The sequence below is a fragment of the Sorex araneus genome, chromosome 8, assembly GCF_027595985.1.
Source record: "Sorex araneus isolate mSorAra2 chromosome 8, mSorAra2.pri, whole genome shotgun sequence".
Lineage (NCBI taxonomy): Eukaryota > Metazoa > Chordata > Mammalia > Eulipotyphla > Soricidae > Sorex > Sorex araneus.
Window position 1 is genome coordinate 56,250,449 of NC_073309.1, and position 11,635 is coordinate 56,262,083.

General features: G+C 54.6%; 1 protein-coding gene across 7 annotated transcripts in view; it reads left to right on the forward strand.

The window, feature by feature from the left end:
* The window catches only part of LOC101553547 (zinc finger protein 470), a 54,258-nt gene extending 44,867 nt beyond the window's left edge, over positions 1-9,391 (forward strand). The window contains exons 1-6 of one of the 7 annotated variants that reach the window (XM_004616992.2): positions 1,507-1,619; positions 2,352-2,398; positions 4,006-4,132; positions 5,539-7,900; positions 8,141-8,497; positions 9,296-9,391. In XM_004616992.2, the coding sequence (XP_004617049.1) occupies positions 2,369-2,398; positions 4,006-4,132; positions 5,539-6,899 (1,518 nt within the window). In that variant the 5' untranslated portion in view covers positions 1,507-1,619; positions 2,352-2,368 and the 3' untranslated portion in view covers positions 6,900-7,900; positions 8,141-8,497; positions 9,296-9,391. Of the gene's footprint in view, positions 1-1,506; positions 1,627-2,351; positions 2,399-2,420; positions 2,629-4,005; positions 4,177-5,538; positions 7,901-8,140; positions 8,498-9,295 lie in introns of those variants that run through there. The other 6 variants (XM_055145305.1, XM_055145306.1, XM_055145308.1 and 3 more) reach the window with 6 other exon arrangements.
* Positions 9,392-11,635: the final 2,244 nt, after the last annotated feature.

Here is an 11,635-nt window from a genome sequence, read left to right on the forward strand (position 1 = left end):
TAGATCGGTTGGGGAAGAAAGCATAGAGAGGAGTTTACAGATAAACGCAGTGGAATGAAAGTGCCTCAGGAGCACTGTGATAAACCTAAGCTTCCTGTGGCAAGGGGAACAGGACAGACCAATGTTTTTTGTTTTTTTTTGAATAAATTTTATTGAATCACCGTGAGATAGTTACAAGCTTTCGTTTGGGTTACCGTCTCACAATGAACCAGTGTTGTCTCAAAATGTTTAGAGATTATTACCAGATAAACGTAAACTCTTTGTGGCAAGGGAGACAGGACAAACCAATGATATCCTACACTCATGTACTTAATTTTTTTTGGTTTTGGGATCACACCCAGCTTACTCCTGGTTCTGTGCTCAGGAATCACACCTGGTGGGGCTTGGGGGACACTATGGGGTGTTGGGAATGGACCCCAGGTGGGGTGCGTGCAAGGCAAATGCGCTCCCTGCTGTAGTACGGCTCGGCTCCTCTCATATACTTTGGTACTGTTGAGGGCCTGGAGGAGCGCATATTGCTTAGAGCACCTCCTGAGTTTTAAACCCTCTGGTACACATGCTGAGTTTGGTCCTGGCAACTGTTGTTTGAGCCTGTCAGCCCCACTGTTTGCAATGCCCAGGTGAGTGTGAACACCAGGACAAAGGGTATGACCCTTTAGCACCACAGTGACAGTGTCTTCTGGGCTGGAGGAGAGGACAAAGTTAGGGCGCTTGTCATGTATATGGGACCCCTTCTCATCCCAGCTCCTTGCCCAACCCAATTACACCGTCTCCTCTTCCCGCATTCCCTCTTCCTTACAGTTCTTTAGTTCTTTCTTCTACCCTCTTTCTTCAGTCTATCCCTTCTCCGTTCTTCTAAAAATTTTTTGTTTTGGGGCCCACACCCAGTGATGCTCAGGGATCACACCTGGTGGGCTCGGGGGACCATATGGGATTCCTGGAATCCAACTCAGGTCAGCCGTTTTAAGGCAAAAATGCCCGGCCCGCTGTGCCATCTCTTGGTCCCCCTTGTCCATTCTGAATTTGCATTACATTTTTTGGTCTCCCTATTTTTTTTTTCGTCTTTTTTTTGCAGGGAGGGGGCGGAGCTAGGGGCAGACATAGAGGTGGTGGTGGTGGTGGGGGTGGTTGGTGGTGTACAAGCATTGCTGGGGATTTAGCCTAGTCAGCTGCACCCAAGACCAGCGCCTTACCCCCCTGCTGCCTCGCCAGCTCTCACCTCTCCACTGGCTGAATTTCCTCCATCACCCATTTCTCTTTTCCTGTTCCGACCATCCTCCCACCACCAGCCCAGTGACCCTCTCTGCCGTCCTGCTCCTCGAGGCGTGCAGTGCCCCTCTCCTCCCTCCTGCTCCCCGTCAGCTCTCGCGTCCAGTTCCTCCTTCCTCGCAGTCCTGGCCAGTCCCGCTCGTCCGTGCTCCGCGCCGCGAAGGTCCTTGGGAGACGAGGCGCGTCAGCTGGAGAGGGCGCAGGCTTCTGGGAAGCGTAGTCCAGCGTCTGCGCAGGCGCTCTGCGTCGTACTGGTCTGGCGGCGCAGGTCATTGTCCAGGAGAGCCTGGGGCGCCCCTGCGCTTTGACTGTCAGACGTGACCCTGGCCTGGGGCAGGGGCCTGGCCAGGGTAGGAGGTACGACTGGCTGGTAGTCACAATGTAGAGTCGGGGGCCGACGGGAGAGGCCCGATTGGGACGGTGGTGTGAAAGGGAGTGGGAGGGCCAAGGGGCGTGTCCGCCCTAACTCCGGAGGCCTAGCAGAGTTGGGAGTGCCCAAGCTGAGGGTGCAAGGGTGCGGCCAGGTTGGGCCCAGAGTAGGGGAGTTTGAACTGGGGAGGGGGGCTGTCAAGCCCTGAGCTGGGGACAGGTGAGTGTGTGCAGGGCCAAGCTTGTCTGTGCGCGTGTGTGCAGGTGTGCTTGTGAGTCTGAGCAGGTGTGTGTGCTATCAGTGCATGCGGATCTTTACAGGTGTGTGTGCCTGTCAGTGCAGGTGTGCCTGTGGGTCTGTGCAGGTGTGTGTGCACGTCTGTACAGTATGTGTGCATGGGTTTCCATGTTGGGGACCTGCCTGGGGCTTGACTCCTTCAAGCACACAGATCCCCACCCTTCTCCTGTCCCTGTAGCTTCACCCTTTGGCCTCAGTTTCTGCATCTGTGACATGGGTGGTGGGGGGCATATAATACCCTCCTCATGGGGTGTGTGGGGAAGAGTTGAGCTTTGCGATAAAGTGCCTCCTAGCGTTGCCGTGTGTACTCTCTGCTTGTGTTTGGGCACGCACATGTCCCTTCTTGCCCCCTGCCTATGTTTGGGGTGCACGTGTCTGTGTAGCTGCTCCCTCCCACCCTCTCTCTTCCTGCCAGGCCCACCCTGCAGAGTGATGGCCCAGCTGCTGACCATCAATGCCTCGGTGAGTCTTGCCAAATTTTGGGCTTTCATCTTGGGGAACCCCCTGACCTGCAGCTTCAGCCCAGGAGATGTGATGTCCCTGTGGCTCTGCAGACCTTCTTGCCTCTTCCCTTGTTCTGTTCCCAACTTCTGGCCTACACCTGGAGACTGAATAGCACAGACCATCCTTCGGACTCTCGGAGAGGGGTGGGCACCCAGGAAGTGATGGCTGTGCCAGGATCCTGTAGCCAGGTAGTCCGCTGTGTGTCTGTTTGTGGTATTTTCCTTTGAACTTGTCTTTATGTCACACATATTTAATGGAAGAATGTGACCCACCTGGGCCTTTTTTTTTCTTTTTGGGTAACACCCGGCGATGCTCAGGGGTTACTCCTGGCTTTGCACTCAGGAATTACTCCTGGCGGTGCTCGGGGGACCATATGGGATGCTGGGAATTGAACCCGGGTCGGCTGCGTGCAAGGCAAACGCCCTACCCGCTGTGCTGTCACTCCAGCCCCTGGGCCTTTTGTTTTTTGACCATCACTAACTGGTGGTAAGATGGAGCTGTTCCCATCCAAACATGACAGGGGAGGCATTTCTGCATTCATGCATCTGCTCTGATGTTTGATTTTGAAAATGGACCATACATTAGCGCAGGTATTTTTAAATCCCCATCCAATGGTCTGCAAAAGGGATCCCGTGCCTTGAGCACTTGATGGCCATCACTGGTTTTCTTTCTTTTTTTTTTTTCTTTTTTTGGGGTCACACCCAGCGATGCACAGAGGTTACTCCTGGCTCTGCACTCAGGAATTACTCCTGGTGGTGCTCAGGGACCATATGAGATGCTGGGAATCGAACCCGAGTTGGCTGCGTGCAAGGCAAATGCCCTACCCACTGTGCTGTTGCTCCAGCCCTGACCATCACTGGTTTTGACTGCATGATCAGTTTGTACAGTCATTGAGTTTGAGCTTTTAAATATTTTTTTCTTCGAGGGGTGGAGAGAGTACAGTGGGGAAGACACTTGCCCTGCACAAGGCCACTCCAGTTTTGATCCCCAGCACTGTATATGGTCTCCTGAGCCCTGTCAGTACTGACCACTGAGAATAGAGCCAGGCGTAGGGTCCCTGAGCACCACCAGCCCAGCCCCAAACCCCCTGTCACCAAAAAAAGAAAAAATCATTTTCCTAGGAACTAGGATATAGTACATGTGCCCTACCTGGTTCTGTCCCCAGCACCTTAGGGCCCCAAGCACGCCAGGAGCAGCCCTGGAAGACCCTAAAAACTAGTAGGGGAGGCCCTGGATGCTCCTGAGCACAGCTGGGGTGGCCCAGTGACCTCTCCACCTCTGGGTAGTGATTGTGCACATTGGACAGAAGTAGCAAATGGGTATAAGTGACAGCTGCTTACATGGGGCAGGTGACAGATGGCAGTTGATGGACTCTTTCTTCCCATTTCTCAGTCTGGGGCTTTGGGCGCTAAGCAACATCATACTGTTTTCATTCTTGTCATCCTTGAGGGTCCCTGTGGAGTCTGTCACACGCACCCTTCAAGCCCTCCTGAGATCCCTTTGGCTACTCTGGCCACTTCTCTAGGCCTTGTTCAGTTAGAGGTTGGTGCGTTTCCTCTTCACAGGAATCAGTGACCTTCAGGGATGTGGCCGTGGACTTCACCCAGGAGGAGTGGCAGCAGCTTGACCTTGCCCAAAGGGACCTGTACAGAGATGTGATGCTGGAGAACTTCCAGAACCTGTTCTCACTCGGTGAGGGCCTGCAACCCACTGCCACCTGTCCCCGGTGAGGCAGATTGTGCTATGTAGAAAGTCAAAACTTCAAAAAATAAAAACAAATCAACTGAAGCCAGAGTAGAACTGCTGGGCACTGTTGGCCATGTGGACCGCAGTTCCAGGGTTGTCATTTGGGGTCTGGCAATGATATGGGGGTGGATTTCACACTGCCCTGGCTTGGTTGCAAGCACCACCAGCCATGAGCACTTCTGGGAAGATGCTCCCCCCAAAAAGAAAAAACGGATTGTAATCGCATAAAGTGTCCCTAGGGAAAATAATAGAGACTTCATGAGGGATGGATGGATGGGTAAAGGGATAGAGGGAGGGGTGGCAGAATGGAGGGATTGTGAAGGCAGGAAGGGGTTAGAGATAGGGTGGGGGGTACTGGAGGAGAGAGGGCACTCTAGCTAGGGCATGTTCATTTTTGCTTTTTGACTACACCCAGCTGTGCTCAGAGTTTACTCCTGGCTCTGCACTCAGGGATCACTCCTGGTGGGAGGACCATATGGGGTGTCATGGGTGGAACCTGGGTTGCCACGTGCAATGCCAGCGCCCTCCTTGCTGTACTATGACTCTGCCCCCCCCATTTTTTCCCAGTGGGGTGTTTGTAGGGTCACTGGGATGTTTGGGAGGAATCCTTAGGCTTTGAATCAGGACCGTGGGCGAACCTGCAAGAGTAGAAACTGCCATCTGCAAGGGGATGTTGCAAAAGACAGGAATGGTCTGTCCCGCAGGGTTAGGCTGCTGGAGGAGTCAGGGAGAGGACCCCAAAACAGATTTGGGGATCCTCCACTGAGAGGTAACAAGTATCATCTTCAGAGAGTGGCAGTGTTGGATATCCCCAAGGCCTTTATCCAGAACATGCACCCTAATGAGATGGGGTGGGTGGGAACTACCCCACAGCCAGAAGGGGGACTGCAGCCCTCAGTCACGTTCAGGCCCCCCCTCCCTTGTGGGCATTGGGGTAGCAAGCTGCGCAGAGGTCCAGACCAGGAGAAGCAGAGGTGACATCAGTGGTTGCTGGGTGATGGAGCTGTGGCTCCTATGATGGAGGCTGGGTGGCAAGGGACAGAACAGGTGTGGGGGGACTGTTGGGTCTGGCTGGCAGAGTGTGCCTCTGCCCCCCACCCGCCTTGCCACTTCCATCTCCTGTGTAGATGGGCTTCCTCCTCCCCAACTCCATTTTCTCTGCTCCAGCAGCCTCGTGCAGATTCCATCCCAACCCTGCCCGCCCCCTTTGCCCCAGCAGCCCTGTGCAGTTCCTGCTGGGGCATACCCCCACCCTGCATCCACAGACGACCCGAATGATTGGCAGGCTGAGGACACCCCGCTCTGCAACCCTGATTGCGAACCCCCGCTAAAGACCATCTCTGTCCCCCCAGACTTGGAGACCAGACCAGAGCCGAAAGCACCAGAGCCTGAGGAGGACTTTCCAGAAGACACGCCCGACGGTGGGGGCGCTTGGACAGTGGGGGACGGGGTGGAGAGACCACGTGGGGCCAAAGGGGCCCAGCGGGAGCGTTCCCGGAAGTCAGACTCCTGGTGTGACTGGCTCCCCTCGACGCTGCCCCTCAGACTCAGCGCGGGTGCCTCCACCGAAGTGCCCCTGACGTGGGCTATGTTGGTCCAGCTCCCCGTGGTGCGTGTGGGGAGGCGGCCGCACGGCTGCCCAGAGTGCGGTAAAGCTTTCGGCTGCCGCTCGGCCCTGACCAAGCACTGGCGCACGCACACAGGGGAGAAGCCCTTCGAGTGCGCTGCGTGTGGGAAACGCTTCTCCGAGCGCTCGGCGCTCACCACGCACCGGCGGGTGCACACGGGCGAGAAGCCCTACGGCTGCGGGGACTGCGGCAAGGCCTTCAGTCAGCGCATGAACCTGGTGGCACACCAGCGCACGCACACGGGCGAGCGACCCTACGCGTGCGGGCGCTGCGGGAAGGCCTTCCGCAAGGCGTCTTCGCTGGCTCAGCACGAGCGCACGCACACGGGCGAGCGGCCGTTCATGTGCGGGGACTGCGGCAAGGCCTTCAGTCAGCACATGCACCTCGTCGTGCACCGGCGCACGCACACGGGCGAACGGCCGTACGTGTGCGGGGACTGCGGCAAGGCCTTCAGCCAGAACATGCACCTGACCGAGCACCGGCGCACGCACACGGGGGAGAAGCCGTTCGCTTGCTCCGAGTGTGGCCGCGCCTTCAACAAGAGCTCGGCGCTCACGCTGCACCGGCGCGTGCACACGGGCGAGCGGCCGTACGCGTGCGGGGACTGCGGCAAGGCCTTCAGCCAGAGCTCCTACCTCATCCAGCACCAGCGCGTGCACCTGGGCGCCAGGCCCTTCGAATGCGGCCAGTGCGGCAAGGCCTTCGGCAAGAACTCCGCGCTGGCGCAGCACCGGCGTGTGCACACAGGCGAGAAGCCCTACGTCTGCCCCGTATGCCACAAGCATTTCGCGGGGCGCTCGTCCCTGGCCGTGCACGAGGCTGCCCACACGGGCGCCAAGCCCTTCCAGTGCGGGCAGTGCGGCAAAGCCTTCGGGCAGAGCGCGTACCTCATCGAGCACCAGCGCATTCACACCGGGGAGCGGCCCTACCGCTGCGGCCAGTGCGGCAAGGCCTTCCTCAAGAACTCCTCGCTGACTGTGCACCGGCGCACGCACACGGGCGAGCAGCCCTACCGCTGCGGGCAGTGCGGCCGCCGCTTCAGCCGCAGCACCAACCTCACGCGCCACCTGCGCGTGCACACCTGAGCCCGCGGGCGCCTCATTCACCCGTTTCCCAAGAGCTGCGGACCTCGGGGTCTGTTTCCTCGGTGGTCAAGAGGCGGGGAGGCAGTAGGGCCACCGCCCCCTAACCTGTCTGTAGGGCCAAGGGGACAAGTTGTTGAGGGAGGTGCAACAAAAACCCTCTTCACTTCATTTTTCAGTAAATTACAGGAAAAAGAGTGCCCTAAAAGCCAAAGTGCCCCAGAGTTGTAGAAGTAAAACGTTTACTTAAGGGAAACCGAATTTTCCTTACGTATCCAGCTGCGAGAGGCAGACGCCGTCCCGCCCCGCTCCCTATGTGAAGGGAAGGGCAGAGGCGTTTAAGCCTTAAACGCTTAATGGCGTTTAAGGCACTGGCCGGTGCTTTTATAAGTCAAACTTCAAGGACACTGGGAAACCGCGGGTGGGGACACGCCTCTCGGTCGCTGCCCAGCCCCGGGCTTCGGGCTTCGCGCGGTGGCTCAGCGCGAGGACTGGGTGCCTCGGGCAGAGGTCTGGGTCTCCCGGGAGCAGGCGCGGACTAGAAGCGGGGTGACCTCCCTCCAGCGTTCTCTCGCTTTCCCTCTTTCCAACCAAAGCCGGCCCGGGCCCTCCCCGCGCCGCCCCAGAGACTGTTCTTCCGCACCGCCCTGTACCCGCGCCTCTGGGGGTAGCACGGGGCTTTGCTTTCCTGTGCCTCGGTTTACTCAGCTGCCGTCCGTCCGCGGGGGTATGAAGATTCTGGCCTAGCAGGGCGCCCCCTCCTACCCGCCCCCAACATGGCACTAACGGACTCGGACATGACTGCCGCTGCCCCCAGAACTGGTCCAGAAGGAGAAATCGCGGCCACAGACGGAGGACTAAAAAAGGGCTGGCTCGCCGGCGCCCCCAGGCGTCAGCAGCGTCAGGGCACGGGACGCGGGAGAAGGCGGACTACGCCTGCGCGCGGCTCCTCTGCTGCGGTCACTCCCCTGCGCGCTCCCAGAAGCTTCCGCGAACTGCCCAGGGTGGGTGGGAGAGGCCGGGAGGGGGAAGTTGGAAGGGAGGTGGAAGAAGGGTGGAGGGGCTAGGGCGCCAGGGGAGGACTCGGGAGGAGGGATGGAACGGGAGGGCAAGAGATCGAGTAGGGGATGGGGGAATGGGAGTAAAGGAGGGAGGAGCGGGTGGGAAAGGACGGGAGGAGGGGGGAGAAGAGCGGCGCTGAGCTCCCACCGAATCTCATTGTCGCATTGTCGCTGGCCTGATAGAGAACGCTGAGAAGGAACTTCATCTCTCTGTCTTGGCGTCCTCATCTATGTCTGGGCATCCCCCACTCGCTATTGTCGAAGGACAAATTACAGCCGGGCGTCCAGAACAGCACCGTCATCGTCACGAACGACTTGTATTCTTGCTCCCTGGGATAGGGGGTTCCACACTGCACTCTGGCCTGAGGTTCGAACCAGTCTCCCCAGAGGGCGTTGGTCTCCCCGGACCAGCGAGGAATATTCAGGGGGCAATTAGATCCGAAAACTCAGGGGGCTGCCTGCCTCCCGGCTGGGTTCTACCCAGAGCTGAAGGGAGGGAGGTGTTTGTTTTCCGGTGCACAGGCTCACAGCTGGAGGCAGGTGAGAACATTTCCCCAGCACTTTCCCCCTCTAATTCATAACTCCTGGGTTTGATGGAGGGTGTAAGGTGGGGTGTGGACAAATCTCAGCTTTGTAGTGGGGTGGGGCAAAGAGAAGAAGGCTTTTGAGTCCCCTCAGCGGTGCTCACTCCTAGCTGGCATCTAAGCAGGATCAGCTGCATGCAAGGCCCACTCAGGAGCTTCCTTCGTACAGAACTCAACGAGGATAAAAGAATCATTTTCTTTTAAAGATGGTTAACTCGTCTTCCAACACACAGACCTGGTTATCAGTTTCTTTGGAAGTTTTAAAGAAATGCTCGCATATATACACATGCATGCACACATTCACACACACAGGGACGTATACACACACGTGCGCACATGAACACACACATGTGCCCGCACACATCTCTCAAGGGAGCTGAGCCAGCAGATCCTTTCCTGTCACTGAGAGTATAGTTTCCCCCCCTCCCACACTAATAGAGGGTATGTGGGTTTCCATGGCAACCAGTGCTTTCTCATAGCAGGAAAGAAAAGGCAGGTTGACTGGTGATCCCTATCTGATAGGACTCTGTGCATCTGTCATTCCACCTCCCTCGCTGGGCAGTGCAGAGGCAGCAGGTCAGGTGTGAGCAGCAGCTGGCAGAGCTGGTCACTAGGTGTGTCTGCTCAGTGGTGTTTCTGCTGCATGCCTGGTGCTGGGACTCAGGAGGGAGCATCCTGTCGCTCTGATCCTGTCACTCAGAGGGCTCTCAGCTCCCCTGTAGCAGCCCTTTTAAAATTATTTTATTCCCGACAGTTTGCAACTGCATATTTCCTGTCAACGGCCAGAATATACCAAACAAAGCAAGATCTCCTGCTGGCCTCACTACCTCAGCCGTCTGCACTGCAGGGTGAGTGATCATATCATATAGAGTTGGGTGTGTTGGTGGAGGGTGGCTTCTAGTTTTCCATTTCCATATGTATTGGTGACCTGTGCATACCTTTGTAGAATATGCAGGTTCTGACTCTTTTCCATGTCCATAGAATGAGCCTGGCTAATAGTATCCTTTCTGCATTGACAATACTGGGAATGTATCAGCTGCGTATCAGGAAGTATGGAATAGTACTCTGCACAAATTCTGGCAGTTAAACCTGTATATCATGTTTCATTGATGTTCAGATGCACAGGTTTTTGTCTTTTACATCCTAGCGCCTGTGTCATTACAGTGTCTTATAATAACCCATATCTTTAAATCTTTTGCTTTTTAATAGCCTGAACTATATATTATAAGCAACTATATTTTTATATTTTTTATAGCTTGAACTATATATTATAAGCAATACATACACTATCAAACTGGTCACATTTATTCTGTACCACGGTGAGGGAGGAAAATTAGGTTGCATCTAATTTTCATAGGGCTTCCCTGTCTAATTCTGGTTTTGAAAGAATTAAACACTTCCTGTAAGCCTTCAGTCCACAGCAAAAGCAATTTTACCTCTGAGTTTTGCCATGCTGAGATTTGGAGATATGTTATGAAACTTCTGACCATAATAATCACTTCACAAAATCATGGGCTTTCACTATTCATATGGCAGTCTTGTGAACATTTTTTTTTAACACCTTTTGTGTTTTCAATCGGGCAAGCTTTTAACAGGCATATCTTAGCATCTGTGAAAAGCATCTGACACACAGTTGAAGGTGCTGTTTGGGCTTTATCTAAGTGAAAGCAGACTTTATCAGTGACTCCTCCGCAGCCGGCCCTCATCCCCCCATGCAATGTCTTTGAGCTCTTTCCAGGCCAGTCTACAAAGATCTATTTTATTTAGTAAAATGAGAATATGACATTATCTAACTGACTGCATCTTGGTCAGGACTCAACAAGCTACTTAATTAAATGCTACTTAATTTATAGAGATCTGTCCTTACACTAGTCCCATCAATAGATATTTAGAAAAGCTCCATAGAATGGGGTGGGAGATAGAAAACACATGTGTCTCTCTAATCAGACTTGAAATCTCATGATTTCATCCCAGATACCCAAGACACTGAATACTTAAAGATTTTAGGCAACCATGTGAATTTTTTTTATCCAAAGTATCTATTTTACCCCTTTACTGAATAAACAGACAAAATTCCAGCATTAGTTAGGCAAGAAGATCCTGGAAAGGGGCTGGAGTGATAGCACAGCGGGTAAGGGCATTTGCCTTGCATGTGGCCAACCTGGGTTCAATCCCCGCCATCCCATATGGTCCCCCAAGCACTGCCAGGAGTAATTCCTGAAGGCAGAGTCAGGAGTAACCCCTGAGCAATGCTGGGTGTGACCAAAAAAGCAAAAAAAATCCTAAAAAAATTCTCATTGCCATCTACAAGCTGAATTTAGTCCCTCCCAAAGGGCCCGGGGGCCCCAAGTAATAAGTGTTTGGAGATAATCTAAGCATCAAATGGAAGCTGTCTGCCCCTGGGGAGAGGCCATAGTGAGGAGGTGAGTATGATTTTTTTTTTTTTTTTTTTTTTTTTTTGCTTTTTGGGTCACACCCGGCGATGCACAGGGGTTACTCCTGGCTCATGCACTCAGGAATTACCCCTGGCGGTGCTCAGGGGACCATATGGGATGCTGGGATTCGAACCCGGGTCGGCCGCGTGCAAGGCAAACGCCCTACCCGCTGTGCTATCGCTCCAGCCCCCCAAGGAGGTGAGTATGATTAACTTCAGCTTCCCTCACTAGTAAAGGCAGTGTAACACTGTAACACTGTCGTCTCATTGTTTATCGATTTGCTTGAGCGGGCACCAGTAACATTTCCATTGTGAGACTCGTTAATGTTTTAGGCATATCGAATATGCCATGGGTAGCTTGCCAGGCTCGGCCATGCGGATGGGATACTCTCGGTAGTTTGCCGGGCTCTCTGAGAGGGACAGAGGAATCGAACCTGGGTCGGCTGTATGCAAAAGGCAGTGAAGTTGACTTATTTCCTGTGCAATGATCCTTACTGATGGGCTTTCTGCTTTGCATGATTTTTGTCTCTGGGTAGAGCCGATGAACCAGAGGAGGGAACCAGGACATGTAGCCTTGGATCAGTGTCGTGGCAGAGTCTTGCTCCATAGGGCTGCTGTGGTCTTATATAACTCGGTCTTCTATGACTCCACTGCTCAGAT